Source organism: Lepidochelys kempii, chromosome 2 (genome assembly GCF_965140285.1).
Source record: "Lepidochelys kempii isolate rLepKem1 chromosome 2, rLepKem1.hap1, whole genome shotgun sequence".
In the NCBI taxonomy this organism is placed as follows: Eukaryota; Metazoa; Chordata; order Testudines; family Cheloniidae; genus Lepidochelys; species Lepidochelys kempii.
Genome location: NC_136381.1, coordinates 156,894,620 through 156,918,407, shown reverse-complemented (window position 1 = coordinate 156,918,407; position 23,788 = coordinate 156,894,620). Strand labels below are relative to the sequence as shown.

At 46.2% G+C, this 23,788-nt stretch overlaps 1 protein-coding gene across 1 annotated transcript; it reads right to left on the bottom strand.

The window, feature by feature from the left end:
• Positions 1 to 10,749: 10,749 nt before the first annotated feature.
• LOC144930218 (uncharacterized) lies at positions 10,750 to 15,540 on the bottom strand. Its single transcript, XM_078851657.1, has 3 exons — positions 15,268 to 15,540; positions 13,348 to 13,494; positions 10,750 to 10,918 (listed from the first exon to the last, which is right to left on the bottom strand). The coding sequence occupies exons 1-3, from the start codon at positions 15,413 to 15,415 to the stop codon at positions 10,896 to 10,898; spliced, it is 318 nt and encodes a 105-aa protein (XP_078707783.1). The 5' UTR covers positions 15,416 to 15,540; the 3' UTR covers positions 10,750 to 10,895.
• Between the last annotated feature and the right edge of the window lie 8,248 nt (positions 15,541 to 23,788).

Here is a 23,788-nt window from a genome sequence, read left to right as displayed (position 1 = left end):
TTGTCATTTTTGTACACTTATATTGGACTAGTAAATTAATTTTATTATTAGATCTCTATTGACTTATTGGGCCTTGAACCTTAACTTTGACATTTCCTGATGTTTGAGTACTTACCTGTATAACAGTATGGGCTAGATCTTTGGCTGCTCCCTGGCAGCTTACTAGGTCACTTCCATATATCCCTTTTATAAGAGAATCACTGGGTGACATAAAGCTGTCATAGAGGCACCTACTCCACCCCTTCCATGCAGTGAATGGCTCATCCCCCACCTCCAAGCTATGCCCAGTGTTCACTGGCTGCAGCTCATTGTTTGATGGGTTTTAGATGGTTAATTGGTTAATGTCAAGGTTCCTTCCCCACTCTGAACTCTAGGGTACAGATGTGGGGACCTGCATGAAAACCTCCTAAGCTTATTTTTACCAGCTTAGGTTAAAACTTCCCCAAGGTACAAACTATTTTACCTTTTGCCCTTGGACTTTCACTGCCACCACCAAATGTCTAGCCGGGTTTATTATTGGGAAAGAGTCGTTTGGAAACGTCTTTCCCCCCAAAATCCTCAACAAAAACTTGCACCCCCCTTCCTGGGGAAGGTTTGATAAAAATCCTCACCAATTTGCATAGGTGACCACAGACCCAAACCCTTGGATCTTAAGAACAATGAAAAAAACATTCAGTTTCTTACAAGAAGAATTTTAATAGAAGAAAAAGTAAAAACAATCACCTCTGTAAAATCAGGATGGTAAATACCTTACAGGGTAATTAGATTCAAAACATAGAGAATCCCTCTAGGCAAAACCTTAAGTTACAAAAAGACACAAAGACAGGAATATCCATTCCATTCAGCACAGCTTATTTTCTCAGCCACTTAAAGAAATCATAATCTAACGCATATCTAGCTAGATTACTTACTAAGTTCTAAGACTCCATTCCTGTTCTGTCCCCGGCCAAAGCACCACACAGACAGACCCAGACCCTTTGTTTCTCCCCCCCTCCAGCTTTGAAGGTATCTTGTCTCCTTATTGGTCATTTTGGTCAGGTGCCAGTGAGGTTATCCTAGCTTCTTAACCCTTTACAGGTGAAAGGGCTTTTCCTCTGGCCAGGAGGGATTTTAAAGGTGTTTATCCTTCCCTTTATATTTATGATAGTTAATTTTCTGGGTTTTTAAAAAGATGAAAGGATAGCAAAAGGAGTAAAATCCAAAAGAAGGAGCTTCTATTGGGCGTATGATTTTAGGTTTTAACCGACAAACACCAGTGAAACACCCCATACAAAAAAAATCAGTGTGTATCTACAAAACATTGGAAAAACATCGGAAATGGTGACTTGTATCTAAGGGCTTGTCTACACAGAACAGGAATGTGCACTAAGGGGTGTGATTGCTGAAGCGCACTAATGTGTTACACATTAATTTGTCTGTGTAAACCATGCTGGTGTGCATTAAAGGTTCCTTAGTACACTTTAAAGCTGTGCTGTTTGAAACATTAGTATGTTAAAGTGCACTAAGAAACAGTACAAAGAGATTACTCATTACAATGTATAAAAAGAGACCCGAAACCCCAATTCTGGACACCCACATAAAACTCAGAAATGGCGACAAACACCTCAAAATTTAATTAATAAAGCCCTAAACTTCCATATCCAGAGCTCTGAAGCAATGGTGATCTGTAAAAATTGGCAAACAGTGGGCCTGATTCTCCACTGTTTTGCACCTGGTGAAGTCATTTACATCTGTGCTGAGTGGATGTAAAATGCTACCATATGAAAATGGCAGTTCTGTGTGCTCACTTTGTACTCCCTTCCACAGGTGTAAACATCTACAAATGGTGCAAAGCAGTGTACATTCCATAATGTGTACATTCCATAACCTGGAACTATTTAGGTAGACACCATTAGAAGGCAGCCACCCTACTTCAAGCCCAGCACAAGCAAGGTGGCCTTCACCAAGACCAGCAAACCCTCCTAGAGTCGTTAACATGAGGCAGGGATAAAGCAGCATCCTACCCAGGCAGCAACCCACACAGCTGAGTAAAGTAGATAGGTGGAAGCAGGGGATGGGGATGGCATTGTTCTACTGGAGAGAAAAGAGGGTTGTGTTGCTGTAGTAAGAGGGATGGGGGAGGGCTGGACTGGTGGAGCCAGGTTAGGAGAGAGGGCAGAGATCAGAGTGGGGGATTCATAGATATTTAGGTCAGAAGGGACCATTATGATCATCTAGTCTGACCTCCTGCACAACGCAGGCCACAGAATTTCACCCACCACTCCTACAAAAAAAACCTCACACCTATATCTGTGCTATTGAAGTCCTCAAATCGTAGTTTAAAGACTTCAAGGAGCAGAGAATCCTCCAGCAAGTGACCCGTGCCCCATGCTGCAGAGGAAGGCGTAAAACCTCCAGGGCCTCTTCCAATCTGCCCTGGAGGAAAATTCCTTCCCGACCCCAAATATGGCGATCAGCTAAACCCTGAGCATATGGGCAAGATTCATCAGCCAGATACTACAGAAAATTCTTTCCTGGGTAACTCGGATCTCACCCCATGCTATGCTAGGGGAAGTGTTGGGAGGTTGCAGCAGGAGGGAGAAGCCCCTTTTTGGGTGGGAAATCACCTGCCTCCACCTCAGGCAGGGTCAGAATTCACCAATCACAACCGAAGAACTGGGAAAAATGCCAAGAACACAAAGTCCTGCAGCTCTCAGACTCTTAGGCTGATGACATCCAACTTCATGTTTTCAGGTTGGTTGAACAACTTACCCAGCATCTAATGGTGATCGAGGCTCCTGTGCAGGATAAAAGCTCCCATGAAGGTAGCTGGCTGAGATTCACCCTAGAGGAGGGTGAAGTCACATCGGTAGGGTGTGGGGAGCAAATAGAAGAAATTATATCTGAACTCCCCCAAATGAGGGAGTCTGCCTGTGATTTATTGCTCAGGCTCACAACCTTCTGGTCTTGGTGGACCCACAACTCTTTCTGGGGCACCTGAAAGCCCAATATACAAGCCTACTTAAATTCCTGCTTCAGCTTCAATAGGGTATGTTAGTCTTCTGCTGTATAATATTAGAGTGCACCATTAATACTAAAATGAAATAGTTATGACAGTTATAACAAGGTGCTTGAGGATGCTGTGTAACAAAAGCAAAATCAACATGCAATAAAACACACAGTAATTAAATGCATCTGATGTAGTGAGCTGTAGCTCACGAAAGCTTATGCTCTAATAAATTGGTTAGTCTCTAAGGTGCCACAAGTACTCCTTTTCTTTTTACAGTAATTAAAATATGTATTGCTGTTTAATCCAAATGAGGGGGAATTCAATGTGAAAAGCATGGAGGAGTGTTGAGGCTAGTGGCGTGGGGAAGTTAATAAATTAAGGGTTTAAAAATTGATCTATTTTCCCTCAAAAGTGGCTGCATTTTTGAGGATAGAGATGTGGTTCCATACAATTTGTAAAGCACTTTGGGATCCTTTAAGGTGAATATATAAAGGTAAGATATTATTGTTACCATTTTGACGTTAGGCAGTAACATGATTTCACAGAATTCATTTATGTGACAACATAATGGTCTCCCCATGCGATGGTGTGTCCCTATTCAGGGAAGCACTTAAACACATAAGGTATGTCTACACAGCAAAGAAAAACCTCTGGCTGGCTTAGGGGGCCAATTTTGGTTGGACGTATTCCTGGGAGTTTCATCACATGACATAATCTTTAATTAAAGATTAAGCTTTAATTCCAGAAGACTCTAGGACAATCCTGGAGGGTTGGCAACCTCAGGCTGGCCCATGCTAGCGGGCTTGGGCTTGCGCTTCAGGTCTGTTTCACTGCTGTGTAGACTTCTGGGCTCAGGATGGAGCCCGGGCTCTAGGACCCTGTGAGGTGGGACAGTCTCAGAGCTTGGGCTCCTGCTGAGGCAGGAAGTCTACACAGCAATGAAATAGACCTGCAGCCTGAGCCCGGGAGCCTGAGTCAGCTGCCACAGGCCAGCCAGGGGTTTTTCTTTGTTCTGTAGATATGCCCATACTTCACTTTTAAGCATTACTTAAGTTCCATTGAAGTCATGTGATTTAAAGTTAAGCATGAGCCTCAGTGATTTTCTTAACACAGCTGCTTTCCTGAAATGGAGGCTTATTTTTAATCCATTTGCAGCACAGTAAGTGCAGCTCCCCTTCTGCCACTCATTCAGCTCCTCCTTATCCAAGCTCCCCTCTTTTTGCTAAGGCAACTGACTAAGTATTTTATTCTAGAGTAGTTGTAACTGGGGCCAAGAAGAATTTCTCAACGTCAGCTCAGGTAGCAGCCTAAGAATAAGGAGGGAGCAGAGCTAGTCGTAGGGGTATATGATGCATGCAGATTGTGACGTTATCTAATTAAAATATGACCATGTAGATCATTGCTGCTACCACTGTTACATAATTGCAACAAATCTTGTACAGAGTATGTCAAGTAAGGTGTCTATGGAAAGGTTATGATTTGTTGAATGTGGTTATGCTATTTGTATGTATGTATCATTTTTGTATTTGAAGTTCTGAATATTAACTATGTACCTGTTTCAAATGTTTGCTCCAGTGGTAACACCCACAAAGTATTTAGCCTGTACATCTTGAAGGGACTGTTCTAGTTAAATGGCTCATCCAGGAATACTTAACTCACAATGGACCATGGAAGACACCTCTCTACACTTAATGGACTTTCCTGTGAACATTCTAACTATGACTAAGCGAAGCATGCATGGGCATGTGACTTGCTCATGTGACTCCAAACACCATCTTGTTCCCTGTAATTTTCCACAGAGAGAACAACGGGTTTCTGTTCACATGGCAGAAGCTATAAAAGGCCCTGGAAACATCTCCATTTTGCCTCTTTCCTGCTCAAATCTCTGGACTATGTTGAACTTGTACTAATGGGAGCATTCTAACCAAGGGACTGAGGACCTTCCAGTGATTTGGAAGCAACCAGAGACTTAACAAGCCAGCAGTTTATTCTATCACTACTACAAGCCTGATCCAAGAACTTTGCAATTATTTTATGTATTTGATTCATAGAATCATAGAATCATAGAATATCAGGGTTGGAAGGGACCCCAGAAGGTCATCTAGTCCAACCCCCTGCTCAAAGCAGGACCAATTCCCAGTTAAATCATCCCAGCCAGGGCTTTGTCAAGCCTGACCTTAAAAACCTCTAAGGAAGGAGATTCTACCACCTCCCTAGGTAACGCATTCCAGTGTTTCACCACCCTCTTAGTGAAAAAGTTTTTCCTAATATCCAATCTAAACCTCCCCCACTGCAACTTGAGACCATTACTCCTCATTCTGTCATCTGCTACCATTGAGAACAGTCTAGAGCCATCCTCTTTGGAACCCCCTTTCAGGTAGTTGAAAGCAGCTATCAAATCCCCCCTCATTCTTCTCTTCTGCAGGCTAAACAATCCCAGCTCCCTCAGCCTCTCCTCATAACTCATGTGTTCCAGTCCCCTAATCATTTTTGTTGCCCTTCGCTGGACTCTCTCCAATTTATCCACATCCTTCTTGAAGTGTGGGGCCCAAAACTGGACACAGTACTCCAGATGAGGCCTCACCAATGTCGAATAGAGGGGAACGATCACGTCCCTCGATCTGCTCGCTATGCCCCTACTTATACATCCCAAAATGCCATTGGCCTTCTTGGCAACAAGGGCACACTGCTGACTCATATCCAGCTTCTCGTCCACTGTCACCCCTAGGTCCTTTTCCGCAGAACTGCTGCCTAGCCATTCGGTCCCTAGTCTGTAGCTGTGCATTGGGTTCTTCCGTCCTAAGTGCAGGACCCTGCACTTATCCTTATTGAACCTCATCAGATTCCTTTTGGCCCAATCTTCCAATTGGTCTAGGTCCTTCTGTATCCTATCCCTCCCCTCCAGCGTATCTACCACTCCTCCCAGTTTAGTATCATCTGCAAATTTGCTGAGAGTGCAATCCACACCATCCTCCAGATCATTTATGAAGATATTGAATAAAACCGGCCCCAGGACCGACCCTTGGGGCACTCCACTTGATACCGGCTGCCAACTAGACATGGAGCCATTGATCACTACCCGTTGAGCCCGACAATCTAGCCAGCTTTCTACCCACCTTATAGTGCATTCATCCAGCCCATACTTCCTTAACTTGGTGACAAGAATACTATGGGAGACCGTGTCAAAAGCTTTGCTAAACTCAAGAAACAATACATCCACTGCTTTCCCTTCATCCACAGAACCAGTAATCTCATCATAAAAGGTGATTAGATTAGTCAGGCATGACCTTCCCTTGGTGAATCCATGCTGGCTGTTCCTGATCACTTTCCTCTCATGCAAGTGCTTCAGGATTGATTCTTTGAGGACCTGCTCCATGATTTTTCCAGGAACTGAGGTGAGGCTGACTGGCCTGTAGTTCCCAGGATCTTCCTTTTTCCCTTTTTTAAAGATTGGCACTACATTAGCCTTTTTCCAGTCATCCGGGACTTCCCCGGTTCGCCACGAGTTTTCAAAGATAATGGCCAGTGGCTCTGCAATCACAGCCGCCAATTCCTTCAGCACTCTCGGATGCAACTCGTCCGGCCCCATGGACTTGTGCATGTCCAGCTTTTCTAAATAGTCCCTAACCGCCTCTATCTCCACAGAGGGCTGGCCATCTCTTCCGCATTTTGTGATGCCCAGCGCAGCAGTCTGAGAGCTGACCTTGTTAGTGAAAACAGAGGCAAAAAAAGCATTGAGTACATTAGCTTTTTCCACATCCTCTGTCACTAGGTTGCCTCCCTCATTCAGTAAGGGGCCCACACATTCCTTGGCTTTCTTCTTGTTGCCAACATACCTGAAGAAACCCTTCTTGTTACTCTTGACATCTCTGGCTAGCTGCAGCTCCAGGTGCGATTTGGCCCTCCTGATAACATTCCTACATGCCCGAGCAATATTTTTATACTCTTCCCTGGTCATATGTCCAACCTTCCACTTCTTGTAAGCTTCTTTTTTATGTTTAAGATCCGCTAGGATTTCACCATTAAGCCAAGTTGGTCGCCTGCCATATTTACTATTCTTTCGACTCATCGGGATGGTTTGTCCCTGTAACCTCAACAGGGATTCCTTGAAATACAGCCAGCTCTCCTGGACTCCTTTCCCCTTCAAGTTAGTCCCCCAGGGGATCCTGGCCATCCGTTCCCTGAGGGAGTCGAAGTCTGCTTTCCTGAAGTCCAGGGTCCGTATCCTGCTGCTTACCTTTGTTCCCTGCGTCAGGATCCTGAACTCAACCAACTCATGGTCACTGCCTCCCAGATTCCCATCCACTTTTGCTTCCCCCACTAATTCTACCCGGTTTGTGAGCAGCAGGTCAAGAAAAGCACCCCCCCTAGTTGGCTCCTCTAGCACTTGCGCCAGGAAATTGTCCCCTACGCTTTCCAAAAACTTCCTGGATTGTCTATGCACTGCTGTATTGCTCTCCCAGCAGATATCAGGAAAATTAAAGTCACCCATGAGAATCAGGGCATGCGATCTAGTAGCTTCCGTGAGCTGCCGGAAGAAAGCCTCATCCACCTCATCCCCCTGGTCCGGTGGTCTATAGCAGACTCCCACCACTACATCACTCTTGTTGCACACACTTCTAAACTTAATCCAGAGACACTCAGGTTTTTCTGCAGTTTCGTACCGGAGCTCTGAGCAGTCATACTGCTCCCTTACATACAGTGCTACTCCCCCACCTTTTCTGCCCTGCCTGTCCTTCCTGAACAGTTTATAACCATCCATGACAGTACTCCAGTCATACGAGTTATCCCACCAAGTCTCTGTTATTCCGATCACGTCATAGTTCCTTGACATCACCAGGACCTCCAGTTCTCCCTGCTTGTTTCCAAGGCTTTGTGCATTTGTATATAAGCACTTGAGATAACCTGTTGATCGCCCCTCATTGCCAGTATGAGGCAGGAGCCCTCCCCTCACAGACATTGCTGCCTGTGCTTCCTCCCGGTATCCCGCTTTCCCACTTACCTCAGGGCTTTGGTCTCCTTCCCCCGGTGAACCTAGTTTAAAGCCCTCCTCACTAGGTTAGCCAGCCTGCTGGCAAAGATGCTCTTCCCTCTCTTCGTAAGATGGAGCCCGTCTCTACCCAGCACTCCTCCTTCATGGAACACCATCCCATGGTCAAAGAAACCAAAGCCTTCTCTCCGACACCATCTGCGTAGCCATTCGTTGACTTCCACGATTCGACGCTCCCTACCTAGGCCTTTTCCTTCCACGGGGAATTGGTAATTCCTTTAACCAATTTTAACTCTCATCTTTCTTTCTTTCTTTCTTTCTTTCTTTCTTTCTTTCTTTCTTTCTTTCTTTCTTTCTTTCTTTCTTTCTGTCTTTCTTTCTATACTAAAGGATTGGCAACAGCATGCTTATTGGGTAAGATCTGAGTTGTATATTGACCTGGGTATGTGGCTAGACATTTGGGATCAGAAGAACCTTTTGTTTGATGAAATTGGTTTTAAATAACCACGCGTCACTAAGTCTAGTGTCTGGGTGTTGAATCCAGGACTGGAATGCCTAAGAAGACTGCTTTTCTGACTTCTTGTTAGCCAGTGAGGTGAGACAGAAGTTTACTTTTGTTGGTGGTTTGGTACATCTCATGGAAGAATAACCACCAGTTTTGAGGTGTGTCTGCCCTCTCTCTCAGCAGCTTGTCCTGAATTTGGTATTCTCAGTTGTGACCCATGGAGGCACAGTGACACAGGTGCACAGGGCTCCCTCCCCGAAACTAGTTATGTGACTCAGCACTTCCCACACTGGCAAGAAGCTGCTGGGGAGGGAATGCTGGTGCCCCGAGACAGAGGTCACCTGTGCTAAGTTAGTGCCTGTAGCACCAGAGACCTAACTCCTTCTAGACTATAGGAGGAAGGAAGCAGGAGTGAGGATCTCATCCCCTAAGCTCAGGGTGGGGAGAGGGAATGATGGTACCCTAGTGAGAATTCCTGGTAAATTCTCTCCTTTTGGGATTCAGGGTGGACATGAAGTAAAGATTTCACACACCACACAATTCTTTCTGATAGAAGTCTCTCTCTCTCCCACTCCTCCCCCCCGCTCCACCTCACTCCATTGGATGTGAGGAGGACCAGGAAAAGAAGCTCTGCAAGGTTTATGGAGGGAAGGGTGACCAACCAAGACCATGGGAGGAAAGGAGGAGTAGGGAAGTATATGTATGTGGAGGACAAGATTGTGGGAATATGTATGTGAGGGAGCAATGATATGTGGGGGCGGGGGAGTAGGAATAGAGGAGTATATGTATGAGGTGGGCAGAAAATTGGGGGCGGGCAGTGAGAAGGTATGTATGAGGTGGGCAGGAATGAGCAGGGCAGTGAGCCAGTGTGAATGTTGGGTTAAAGGTTAGGGAAGTGAGTTGATTGGTGTAAGGCTTTCCCCTACACAAGAGAAAATGTGTCCTTCTGGGCTGTTCTTAGATGTCCTACAAAAATGTGTAGGAGTAGTTTTGATCTTTTAGTGACAAAACTGCTGTTTCCTAAATTTTGAGTGGAGTGCCTAGATACTATGCACATTAGAAATAAATTATAGACAGATGAAAATATAGATACACTTATTTTAGATATTGAATTGCTTGCAACAGGGCCTGATTTTCATGCTATTTCATGTCGACACGTAAATAGCTCTGAATTCTTTCAGCTAGGGCATTAATTACATTATGATTTAATATTGCGTCACAATGGGAATTACAGATAGACGTTACATTGGCATGTGGTATCCTGTGCTGATGCAGTATCACATCAAGACAGTGTCGGGCACCTGGTATATCTCCTGATGACATCATGACACTATAATATTTTCTTGTGTGGCAATTGAAGGAAGGCAGCCCTAATACTTGAACTCAGTGTAGTAAAGTGGCTATAAGAAACCCATGATCCTCCTTGAGTTAGCTGTTCCTATGTTCTACACTTGTAGTCTTTACTGCGATGTCATAGACTCGTGGTAGGTAGGCACAATCTAAAGGGGAGGACACGCGACTGTCCCACATGTCTCCTCCGCCCAGGGACAACCCCCGTCCTACACCCAGCCTGGGACTGCGGTGCTCTCCCCACCCCACTAGAGTTACCTGCGTGTGGTGGGGGCAGGGAGGGGGGGAGGGATGGCTCTGTCCTTCTCCCGCTGTGTCTGCCCCTGGCATGTTCAGCTGCTCTCCCTGGCAGCTGGGTCCAGGCTGGGAATGGCTGAAGCTGCCTGAGAGAGCCCAGCTGGGGAGGTGGCACAAGTGGCAGGCCACTGCCTACCCGGTCCCAGCTGCTGGGGACAGGAACTGAGTGAGCTGGAAAAATGCTGGGGATAGAGAGGACTCCGGATCACTCGACCCCTGTCCCTGGCAGCCGGGCCTGGGCTGGTGGGGGCTGGGGTAGGCCACCACTGCTGCTTACCACCTCCCCAGCCAGGCTCTCGCAAGCAGCCACTGTGCTGCACAGAGCAGTGACCCGGAGTGGCCGGCATGAGAAGTGGCTGGTCCTGCCGGCATGAGAAGTGGCTGGTCCTGCAACACCTGGCCTGGCTGCCAGGGACAGGGGCCGAGCATCTGGCTCTGTGTGTGCGCCTACATTTCTGAGAGTGTTTCAGAAAGTCATAAAACTCACTGGCCAGACTCACAGAAGCTTCATTAGGGAAAAAAAGCCTTTGGAGGATGCATTCCGTACCAACAAAAGAGATATTACCTTAATGAATAATTAACACACAACTCGAAAAATCAAATTTCCTGCACAAGTCCGGTACTTCAACAAAGGTTTTATTCTGCATGTTAAAGCTCTGACACTTCATATCAGTAAGGTGTGGGGGGGAAAGGTCGCCAGTTATGTCATCCAGGGATGTGGTGTCTGCAGGGCTGGCAGGCTGAGCAATGCTTCTTTCTTCATTTTATTTTCCTTTGCCACCCATTGCTAAAAGAAAAACAGAGACCTTTATATTAACATTAATGACCTTAAATTATGTTTATTCAAGTTAAGGGGAATTTATGGAATATAGCTGCCTTTGACACCTGATCAGCTGTTCAAAACCTGACCAGGCATAACCCTTTGAAAATTACTCAGTGATGTATGTAAAATGAGTCGGAGGTCTCAATGGAGTGTCTAGTATAGCACGAAACCCACCTCCATTATTAGCACCTGCCCTCGTTGGCAGTCTCATCAGGAAAGCTAAGTAATGAATGGGCTGTAGAGAATGAACTACATCCTCACTCATAGGAGTAGGAGGTCTAGGCTGAGGAAACTTGGCAGTGTAGTGAGAAGTAGGTTGCACTGCTGTGTTACCCACTTTCTGTGGCTAAGTGCAGATTCCCCTCCCCCAGAACCAGCAGGGAGATTCCCCTTCTGGAGACCTTTCAGGGACCGCCAGCCAGGAAATGAGGACTTGTGCAGCCTCCAAGCTCCAGCCACGTGGGGCGTGGGAGAGAGACCTGTGGGCAGTGGAGGCTGTAACAGGAGCAGCAACAGTTCCTTTGGAACTTTTGGACAGTGATGTCATTGGACTTTATCTTCTCAGGAATGTTTCTGGACAAGTTTTACTCCTTGCTGATTAGCTACTTGCTCTAAGCCTCTCCCACTGCTGCCAGTTCACTCCGAGCCTTCCATCCTCCCCTCTATACCTTCCTTCCTCCTCTCCCCTCCTTCCCTCATCAGTATTGTCCTTCCCTTACTTGGGAGGCAAACTCGCCACTATTCCAGGGCTGCTCACTCAGCTACGATGACTCACCCCCCTGCAGTATCTCATCCCTTGGGCATGCTGCAGCAGCTTATCTCTGGGCACAGCCCAGGTCAGATGGCCCCCCAGATACAGGAATTCACTCTCACTGCCAGAGCGCAAGTTAGGCTGTGCAGCGGCAGGGCTTGGTTAGGAACCTCCTGCTGCCTCACAGTGTTACACACTCCCAGCCTCTCCCTGTCCCTGCCTCAGCATTACCTGAGCCTTGTTCCAGCCCTCCTCAGCCTTGTCCATGGCCTGTTCTGACTCTGTTCCAGCCCTGCATCCACCTGCTGCCCCCCAGACCTTTGGACTGATTCCAACCTGGCTTTGACCTTCAGCCGGCTTCCATCTGACCATGACCCTGATTTGGCTTGCTATGGACTCTGACCCCCATTCTGATCCTCGGCCTGCCCTTGGACCCTGGTTTCAGTGCTGCCTTCAACCCTACATCTGGCCTCGAACACTGCTCCAACCACCAGGCCGGTCTACCTAGAATCCAAAGCCTGACATACCTTCCTTTTTCCATGCTCCTATCAACTCATCCTGTCCCCCTTCCTTCTGTTCACAACATCCTATAATCTACTTTGTAGCACAATAGAGCACCACTCTTGATTTGGGACCTTTAGGTGCTACCGGAATCCACATAATGTATACTATCAATAATAATAAAAATTGCAGGATAATTCTTCATGGTGGATGTATTATGTACTTTTCCCAGTGTAATTTTAAATGTGTCTAAGTATGTTCATATTCTTTCAGTACTTGTAGAGAGTCTTTCTTTCTCTTTTTCTTTCTTCTAGCACCTGAATGAAGGCCGCATGCAGAATTTAAGCCCTTTTGTGCCAGGCACCGTACAAATACAGAGGTAGATATATTCCGTGCCCTAAAGAGTTTACAGTCTCCTTCCAATGTCGTAATACTTTTCCTTTGTCTATACTTCCAGTTGGTCAATATATTTCTGTACTGAGATGCCAGAACTGAATGTAGGGTTCCAGGTATCGCTAACCCATCTTCTACAGCCACTTTCTGTATTAGGGAATTTTTCTGAACATTTCCTATCATTATAACTTGCTCATCTGCACTGGTTTCAGCAATGTTGAGAGTTCTAGCGTAGATTATTTGCTGGTTGCCGCCACTGTTTTTAACAGTGTAGATTATACCCGCTGCGAGCAGAGTTATATCTCATGGTGATAAAAATGCCAGCAGTAGCTGGCAGTCCGACTCTACTAGGACTTCTAGAGAAACCAGTGCAGTGGAAACAGTATTAGCAAGAGTGGGAAATTTTACAGATTCTCTAGTGTGAGCATGGCCCCATAGAGGAATTATTCCCTCTGATGCCAATGCAAACCCAAAACTCTGTTGGCCTTTTTTTTCTGCCATAGCAAATATCACACTTTGTAATGCACTATCTGCTGTCACTCTCAGCATTACAGTTTTCCAGCAGCTTTCCAATTTCTGTTCCTGACTGAATATCAGGTAACAAGCAGGAGAAATATTGTTCAATGCCGTGGCTTTGCTTAGCCACACCCTGTTCATATAATGACATTTTTGAAGTAGATGTTGACATTTCTGAATGAATGAATGAATCTTTCACTGAATTATAAACAATAAGAGGACTTTAACTTACAGACAGACTGGACGGTGGATGTTGTCCCACCCTTTGGTGTTTGTCCTCCATGAGACTTAGCTTCGTGGGACATCATTCCAGATGCCTTACTTCCACTGGAGATCCCAATAGAGGTGAAACCTGATGAATGGGTTGAGCTTTTGGCACCTACAACAAAGAGAGTTATAAAGAGTGTGTTGATAAAGATCTCCAGGCTGGAAGGGGCCTCATGGGACAGTATGGCATTTTAAAGCTATAAAACACTTAAATTCCACCAAATGTTTCAAATAGTGATATCAAAAATAAATGCAAAGAGATGGCTAGTCACTCATCCCATTCCACCAATATGCAAGAATACTAGCAATGTGCAATCTTTTGGCTGCTACTGTTTCCAGGGTGGAAGGACACCAGGAAGGAAGCTAGGAAACCAGTTCTAAATTTCCATCACAATTTCCTGCAGGGGCCATGTAATGCATCTCTAAGTAAGAGTCCTCCACTGTAAAAGATCAACTAAAGCTCTGGGGTGAGGAAGTGGTTAACAACACTGCTCATTTGGCTCAATAGAGCTTTCTACAATAAAGAACTAAGGACCATCACAAGCCTCACCGCCTTCCACTTGAAGTGTAAGGTGCTTTTGCTTGACTTTGCATTCTCAAATATAAATTTTGAGCAGCATATTGCACTTTCCCCCTGGGAGAGAGGAGGAGAGAACAAACAACATGTGTAGTCATGGAGCTTAATGCACAGCTGGAAGGTGCTCAGATACCACAGTCATGAGTACGGTATAAAAGCCTATACTGACTAGAATAGAGTGACACGGGACACTGCTCAGATGCTGCCGCAGACAGAAACACTCCCCTGCAAATGTCCATGCTGGGGTAAAGGTGAGAGGGGTATGTTTATCCAGGGGGAAAAGGTTAAAACACAGTGTTAACGAGCAAGGTTTCCAATGAATACCTGTGCAAGCGAGACTAGAACCTCCCATTCTCACCCAGGCAGGCACAGCATGCATGGCAAGCTCTTACACTGCAGAGAGCCAAAGCCGTCACCTACCTTGGTGGCATTATAGGGCTAATATTTTCACAAGGATAAGAGCGATCTTGGAATATCTCCAAAAGGCACAGGTACGATTTCCTTTGGCATCAGGCACGCATCTTTCTCTTCTCCAGAAACGTGTTTCCCATAAACACACATTTGATATAGTCGTTGCAACTGTAACCCAATAGTCTCTGCTAAAGTTTCAGTCCCTGTCTGTGCCTCTGAATGAATCTCAGCTCTGAAGGCAGCGCCACTGTCAGCAGCACTGCAGAAGTAAGGGTGGTAATGTCATACCAAGCCACCCTTACTTCTGCGCTGCTGCCTTCAGAGCTGGGTGGCCAGAGAGTGGTGGCTGCTGGCCAAGGGCCCAGCTCGGAAGGCAGCAGTGCAGATGTAAGAGTGGCGATACCATCTCATGCCATCCTTATTTCTGCTCTGCTGCTGGCCGTGTTGCTGCCTTCAGAGGAGGGCTCCTGGCCAGCAGCCGCCGCTTTCTGGCCACCCAGCTCTGAAGGCAGCGCCACCACCAGAAGCATTGCAGAAGTAAGGGTGGCAATACTGCAACCCATTACAATAACCTTGCGACCCCCCCTACCACTCTCTGTTGGGTCAGGACCCCTACAGTTACAACACCATGAAATTTCAGATTTAAATAGCTGATATAATGAAATCCTATGACCATGAAATTGACCAAAATAGACCCTGAATTTGGTAGGGCCCTAGGTATATTGGTCAATCATTTTTACTTCAATTAAAATTGTAAGCGAGAAGAGAATACTTAACAGAGCTTATTTTTTAGGGCAGAATTGTATAATCAATACTAGGTTCTTTTTACCCCTCCTCTCTAAGGTGCAGTAGCCTTTAATTTCTTTTCTATGCGAAAGAAGAAATTCCAACTCATACCCATTTCTTGTAGGGTAGAAGTAGGTCCTCCAGAAGGCACACCTCCTCCATGGCTCCTCGCCTCTTTGGACATTATCTCAGAGGCAGTTGATCTTCCTTTTATCCCACCTGAGGTAAAACCAGCCTTGTGCACATTTTGGTCTGCCATCCTTCCTTCTGCTTTTCTGGACTGAACTGAGCTCCTGGGCAGAGCCTGTGTCCTATAAATACTGCTTTGGGGCAGGGGGAGAGATTCAGTGCAGGGAAAGAAATGAAACTGAAACTGAAACCTTAGCTGCTGCAGTTTCCATTTACTGAAAAACAAAACTGATCACAGCTCTGTGAATCAATTCTGTGATAAGTTACAAAGTAGCAGCCGTGTTAGTCTGTATTCGCAAAAAGAAAAGGAGTACTTGTGGCACCTTAGAGACTAACACATTTATTTGAGCATCAGCTACATTTATCGTGAGCTACAGCTCACTTCATTGGATGCATTCAGTGGAAAATACAGTGGGGAGATTTATATACACAGAGAACATGAAACAATGGGTGTTACCATACACACTGTAACTAGAGTGATCACTTAAGTTGAGCTATTACCAGCAGGAGAGTGGGGGGGGGGAACCTTTTGTAGTGATAATCCAGGTGGGCCATTTCCAGCAGTTGACAAGAACGTCTGAGGAACAGTAGGAAGTGGGGGGGGGAATAAACATGGGGAAAGAGTTTTACTTTGTGTAATGACCCATCCACTCCCAGTCTCTATTCAAGCCTAAATTAATTGTATTCAGTTTGCAAATTAATTCCAATTCAGCAGTCTCTCGTTGGAGTCTGTTTTTGAAGTTTTTTTGTTGAAGAATTGCAACTTTTACGTCTGTAATCGAGTGACCAGAGAGATTGAAGTGTTCTCCGACTGGTTTTTGAATGTTATAATTCTTGACATCTGATTTGTGTCCATTTATTGTTTTACGTAGAGACTGTCCAGTTTGACCAATGTACATGGCAGAGGGGCATTGGTGGCACATGATGGCATATATCACATTGGTAGATGTGCAGGTGAACGAGCCTCTGATAGTGTGGCTGATGTGATTAGGTCCTATGATGGTGTCCCCTAAATAGGTATGTGGACACAGTTGGCAACAGGCTTTGTTGCAAGGATAGGTTCCTGAGTTAGTGGTTCTGTTGTGTGGTGTGTGGTTGCTGGTGAGTATTTGCTTCAGGTTTGGGGGCTGTCTGTAAGTAAGGACTGGCCTGTCTCCCAAGATCTGTGAGAGTGATGGGTCGTCCTTCAGGATAGGTTATAGATCCTTGATGATGCGTTGGAGAGGTTTTAGTTGGGGGCTGAAGGTGATGGCTAGTGGCATGCTGTTATTTTCTTTTTTGGGCCTGTCCTGTAGTAGGTGACTTCTGAGTACTCTTCTGGCTCTGTCAATCTGTTTCTTCACTTCAGCAGGTGGGTATGTAGTTGTAAGAACACTTGATAGAGATCTTGTAGGTGTTTGTCTCTGTCTGAGGGGTTGGAGCAAATGCGGTTGTATCGTAGAGCTTGGCTGTAGACAATGGATCATATGGGGTGGTCTGGATGAAAGCTGGAGGCAAACACCTACAAGATCTCTATCCAGCATTCTTACAACTACAATACCCCCTGCTGAAGTGAAGAAACAGATTGACAGAGCCAGAAGAGTTGACAGAGCCTATTCTGGGGCTACATTATATGTACAGGGACATATAGCAAATGCATAAAGTACTCTTAGGAATTAGGATGAGGGAAGGGTGGACCGTTCACTCAGCTTCTCCCTCCCCTTGGATCTGCTTTGGAAAGAGATCAGATAAATCCAAACTTCTTGTATGCTGATTTTGTCTGTCTCTATGTTGTTGCTGTTTATTATTTGTATTGCAGTAATGTTCAGAGGCCCCTCCGAGGATCAGGACTCCTTGTGCTAGGTGTTGTACAAACAGAGTAAAAGACATTCTCTGCCTTGGAGAACTTTCAACCCAACTAAGGATTGGTCTACACAGGAAAGTTTACCAGCAGAATTATACCAGTAGCACTTCCCATGTGGACGCTCGACAATAAGAGTGCCTTTCTCTAGTTTAGTTGTATTGCTTTGAAAGCACCAGAGGAACATGAAGCCAGACCACTGACCCAATTTTTGTTTGAGACTCTAGACCCTGACTGGAAAACCCCTGAGTCTGGGCAGAATCGGATCTGGCCTAATCTGTTTGTTCTTTTAGGGCTGTGGGTGTTCAGCTTCTCCAAGAAGAACCGTCACTCAGCTGCTGAGAAATTTAAATAAGAAATACATGGAAGGCAACACTTTCGTTTTTCTAACATGCTTTTAAACCATTATTTTTTCCTGTCAAGAGGCCTCTTCAGCTCACTGTTTTCTTGTCAAGAGGCCTCTTCAGCTCACTGTTTTAAAAAAAATTGCCTTGGTATGGTCTTTATCCACCTTTCAACTGGAAGCCAAATGCTCCAGCCACTTAAGCTCTGATGGCTTGTCCCTGTTGCCACCCCCATTTACTCCAACCCCTAAAACGTTCTCATGCACAACTCACCTGTGACTTTCTCCATATTCCTCCTTCCGCTGGAATCATGAGAAGACTCCTGGTTGTGGTCCAGAATCTCAAATAAAAGTTGGGTCAATGGTCTGGCCTTGTGATCACATTCAGCAGTAACTATCCCCATTGACCTACTTTCAGGACATGCTCTGGTGTCTCAAACTCCAATTGTGTCAACATTGTATTTGTTTCTTCAGTTCACACAACTTTCCCTCATAACTTATCTTCACAAGCCACTTGAGCGTTGGTGAGGCTTGATTCAAGGGACTTTTAGGCACCTCCATCTTTAATCAACAGGCTTCGCAAGTCCATTGGTCTCCCTCTCTGTGCAAGGAGGACTTTCTGGCCGGGTCAAAGTAGAATGGGGACGGTTGTGGAAAGGGAAGGAGGTAGGGCAAAGGCATTGACAAAGTTAGTTTTGCATTGTTTTTATGTTTTATACTTGGTAGGTTACAGTTTATCAAAAACAAAAGGCATATAGCCTGTTTCTCGGGCAGGGGCCCCATGTGCTTGTGTACGTGTGGTAGGCACATGGGTGGTATGGTGTGTGGGCCAGCACAAGGTACCTCTGAATCTCCCTGTGAGGGGGCCCCTTCACATCTTGTGAGTGTGTCCTGTCATCTAGGTGTGAACCTGAACTCTCTGTCTGCTCATGGTGCCCCCTGTCGGCTATTGCCCTCATCAGGTGGATCTTCAGTAACTCAGCCCTCTGACTAAGTCACACAAAGCCTGAAATGGATGAACCCCTCCCAAAGTAACAAAGGTCCAATAAGGACTACTGCTGTGCCCTTGTCAGTGTCTGCAACCTTGTTTCTGGGCTTAGTTCTCAGCCCCTTCTAGTCTAGCATGGCCATGGCAGAACAGGTAGCAGGAGGGACTAGCCACCTGAGTACATACCTAGGATCTTGATTGGGATTGTACTCTGGTGGCTAGCCTGAGGCACTGCCTGTGCCAGCAGGCCCACACCGCTGTCTTTAGCATACTATCTCAATCAGCATGTACGCTATCTGACCTGGGAATTACACCTCTCAGCTACGGATTCAGTGCTTGTGAGAGGCAAAGCATAGCCTACTAAGGGTACTCAGGAGATGTATTTAGTTTTCCCAGGTTTCTGACAGGGGCTTACGCTGCTTTGGTTTTGTAATTTTAAGAGGAAACCCTAGATATGGAACTTGGTCCTTATTGCTGCCAGCAATACCTGGCAGAAGGGTTACATAAACAAATCGAATTAAAAGGAAGTGAGTTAATATCAGAGTGTCTAATTAACCTAATTATCAGGTTGATTAAAACACACCAAACAAATCAACAATTCCTTAAAGTAACAGGCCATCAATTTCCATGCAAAATTCTATATTTATGTTCCTTCATTCTCAACCTAGTACGGGGAAGCTCAAGTTACTCTCAGGCTGAAACTAATGTTGAGACTACAGCTCTGATGTCAATTAAAGCATGATACCAGTCAGCTCTGTGTTCTCTGGATACTGTGCCCTGGTTCCCCGCCTGTCTGTCTGACTCATGAAAGACACCCACCCACCCCCGCCCCCAGCCTCTGCTTGAACTGAAACCAATCAGAGAAAAGACTTGCAGAAAGCAATGAAGGGCGGTGGGAGACACACTTAGATCCCTCCTGACAAGGGTGACAAGATTAAAGGCAACTCCCCTAGCTTCATCTGCATCAAAGATGGGACAGGGAGGCATCTCCATTAGCATACAGAATGGAGAACAGAGATTCCAAGGCAAGAACCGCACTGAACTCTGGGACCAGAAAAGCAGGGAAGCACTGCATCATGGGGGATCTCTGTTCCAGAAGGTAATGAACCTATGCCTGTACACACCCAGCTCAGCACTTATCAGACCAATTCTAGTAATGAATCCTTGATTGATATCCAAAATATTGAAGCAGCCTAATTGCATTGTGAGCTTCCTGGAAGGAACATCATCCATAGCCAAGAGTGATCAGCTCCTATTGTCTAGCCTAAAGAAAACCCTTGAGTCATCAGTTTACCCATAAACAAACCTAGTGTTCTCCCTTGAACCATTGTATTTTCCCTACAAAACCCCTGCTCACACTCCGGTAGGTGTTCTGATGCATGGACTCAAACTCTGCATCGGTTCCACTGGGACTCCATCTTCTCCTGACTGATCGTGCTGGGGGCTCTGTCTGTCTCCAGCACTCAGGACCCTGAACTACCACCATCACCTGGAAACCCCAACCAGTTCAGGCTTCATGGAGCAGTGACATGCTTCTCTCTCACTGTTTTCCTTTCTACCTCAGGTATTAACCTTTAATAATGTAACTGTTATGTTGGTTTAGGCTCTCCTTGTGTAGTTATCACTATTATTCAATAAATAACTTTTATGGTTAAGCTGGTTGCCTCTCTCTCTCTCTCTCTCTCTGAACTTTACTCTTCTATGTTTTTAGCTTCCCCATTTACTCTGCAGCAATGCTTCTTTTACCTAAGCTAAAGATCCCTGTAGCGCCCAAAAATACTGTGGGGTTTGCTCATCAAGTGGGTGGGATAGCGCAGTGGTTTGAGCTTTGGCCTGCTAAACCCAGGGTTGTGAGTTCAATCCTTGAGGGGGCCATTAAGGGATATGGGGCAAAAATTGGGGATTGGTCCTGCCTTTGAGCAGGGGGTTGGACTAGATGACCTCCTGAGGTCCCTTCCAACCCTGTTATTCTATGGTACTACCAGAACAACTGTGACGTGAAAGTGGGGATAGGGACGTGCTGAACCCGTGACATACGAGGGTGGCAGCTTGAAAGTGCTGCCTGACCCAGTCCATGGAGTCCAGGGGCACATAAGGGTGGCAGCCTGGACGTGCTGTTCGACCCAGCCTGCTCAGGCTCACTCTATTCCAGTGCGGTACCTGTGGCACATAAGGGTGACAGCTTGAAAGTGCTGCTTGGCCCAGCCTATGGAGCCATGGGGCATATAAGGGGGGGCAGCTTGAAAGTTCTGACTGACCCGGTCCGCTCAGACTTGCTCTGTTAATGTGTGGTTTCAGTGTGGTTTCAGAGTAGCAGCCGCGTTAGTCTGTAATCGGAAAAAGAAAAGGAGGACTTGTGGCACCTTAGAGACTAACCAATTTATTTGAGCATAAGGTTTCGTGCATCCGATGAAGTGAGCTGTAGCTCACGAAAGCTTATGCTCAAATAAATTGGTTAGTCTCTAAGGTGCCACAAGTCCTCCTTTTCTTTCTGTTAATGTATGTGTGTTCATCTGGTTCTGGGGCTGGAGTTACCCAGAGTTCCCAGCAGATTTGTACGCGGAAGCATACATTGATCCAGTTTCACTCTTCTGCTAGGTTAAAGCTGAAATCATACCCTGTGATTGCAGTGGAGACATACACGTACCCTAAGGGTCAATTGGTGTAAATAGGTGTAAGCTCCACTGAAGTCAAAGCAGTTGAGGAACACAGGAAATGCCATACTGGATCAGACCATTGGTCCATCTAGTCCAGTGTACTGTCACAGGTGGTGGCCAAGACCATCTGCTTCAGAGGAAGGTGCTCGAAACCCGACATTAGCCAGTTATAGGATAACCTGCCCTCATGGAAAACTGCTTACTAACCCCCAATAGTTAGAGTTGGCTAAAGCTGTGAATCACAAATGTTTACATCCCTTCAGAAATCCTTGATTACTTATAATATTTATTACGTGGATACTCTTGTTATACAGATAAAAATCAAGTCCTTCTAGAAACATTCTGGGATCTTGGCCTCTGACTATACATGGGGGAAGTTTAATTAATCTTTTGGTTTTCTTTCTCCTATCAGAGTTTTGATGAGTTACTCTGAGCTGAATGATATTCTGTCAGAGCCTGAATATCAAAGCTAGATTCAAAATGTTTATTTTCCCTGCATGCCTCTCGGACAGGGCTCAAATTGGGCCAGCTTGGAGAACAAGGACTATTTTCTTGAGGTGCCCTTCTTGTGCTTCAGAATCTCAGCTTTCAGTTTATTATTTTTAATTATTATTATTATTATTATCATCATCATAGTCATAGTGGATCACAAGCTAAATATGAGTCAACAGTGTAATGCTGTTGCAAAAAAAAGCAAACATCATTCTGGGATGTATTAGCAAGAGTATTGTAAGCAAGGCACGAGAAGTAATTCTTCCGTTCTACTCCACACTGATTAGGCCTCAAATGGAGTATTGTGTCCAGTTCTGGGTGCCACATTTCAGGAAGGATGTGGACAAACTGGAGGAAGTCCAGAGAAGAGCAACAAAAATTATTAAAGGTCTAGAAAACATGATCTATGAGGGAAGATTGAAAAAACTGGGTTTGTTTAGTCTGGAGAATAGAAGACTGAGAGGGGACATGATAACAGTTTTCAAGTACATAAAAGGTTGTTACAAGAAGAAGGGAGAAAAACTGTTATTTTTAACCTCTGAGGATAGGACGAGAAGCAATGGGCTTAAATTGCAGCAAGGGCAGTTTAGGTTGGACATTAGGAAAAACTTCCTAACTGTGAGGGTGGTTAAGCACTGGAATAAATTGCCTAGGGAGGTGGTGGAATCTCCATCACTGGAGACTTTTAAGAGCATGTTGGACAAACCCCTGTCAGGGATGGTCTAGATCAGAGGTGGGCAAACTACGGCCCGCGAGCCACATCCGACCCGCGGGACCATCCTGCCCGGCCCCTGAGCTCCCAGCCGGAGAGGCTACCCCCCAGCCCCTCCCCTGTTCCCCCTGCCTCGCAGACTCACCTCGCTGCCAGCACTCTGGCCCGATGCTCCTGCCGGGCAGGGTGGCGGCATGGCTGTGAGCTCCAGCCGCTCTGAGTGGCGTGGTAAGGGGGCGGGAAGGGGTTGGATAAGGGGCAGGGAGTCCCGGGGGGCAATCAGGGGACAGGGCGCAGGGGGTGGTTGGATGGGGTGGAGGTTCAGGGGGTGGTGGTCAGGGGACAGGGAGCAGGGGGGTTGGATGGGGGAGGTCCTGGGGGGCAGTTGGGAGGGTGTGGATAGGGGTCGGGGCAGTCAGGGGACAGGGAGCAGGTGGGGTTGGATAGGAGGTGGGGTCCCGGGGGGCAGTAAGGGGCAGGTGGGGAGGGGTGGCGGTCCCAGGAGGGGGTGGGGTCCCAGGAGGGGGCGGTCAGGGAACAAGGAGTGGGGAGGGGTGGCGTTGGATGGGCGTTCTGAGGGGGCAGGAAGTGGGAGGGGCAGATAGGGGGCGAGGTCCAGGCTGTTTCGGGAGGCACAGCCTTCCCTACCCGGCCCTCCATAAAGTTTTGCAACCCTGATGTGGCCCTTGGGCCAAAAAGTTTGCCCACCCCTGGTCTAGATAATACTTAGTCCTGCCTTGAGTGTAGGGGACTGGACTAGATGACCTCTTGAGGTCCCTTCCAGTTCTATGATTATATGATTATATTATTTTAAAGTAAGCTTTTGGTTGTGACTGGGTGAAACAGCCAGGAAAGGGTTAAAGGCTACCCGCTTGACACATTGTTAGCCTGAGACAGTTGGAACTAGGTTTTACTTTACAGAAGATGGGCTATCTGCAGTGTTCTGCCCCCTCCGCATCTATCACGGGTAATTGTGTAGCTAAGACAAAGGCAGACTGAGGTTGCAAACAGTCAGGTGGTATGTATTAAGAGTAACAATAACAGGCTAAGACTCCCTGCAAACTAAGATAACACAATAACAGCTCGGTTGTTAACACAAATGATGTAAATGGGGGTGAATCCCAGAGCCCCAAACCCTATACACAATGAGGTACACAGGACTAAACAAGAAGGACTATACCATATCTTGCAGACACTGGACGGGAGAACAGGAACAGGAACACAGATGGGAACCAGGATCTCAGGGACAGGTGCCAGGAACAGGAACACAACAGGAATCGGACCTCAGGAACTTCGGTGACAGGTAAGTAGATCTTCAGTATGATTTCTTCTGTCTTCTATTCTTGATGTCATCATCCTGCGTGCTGAATGTGAATGCTATCTCTTGTGATGATGGAACAGGTGAATGGAG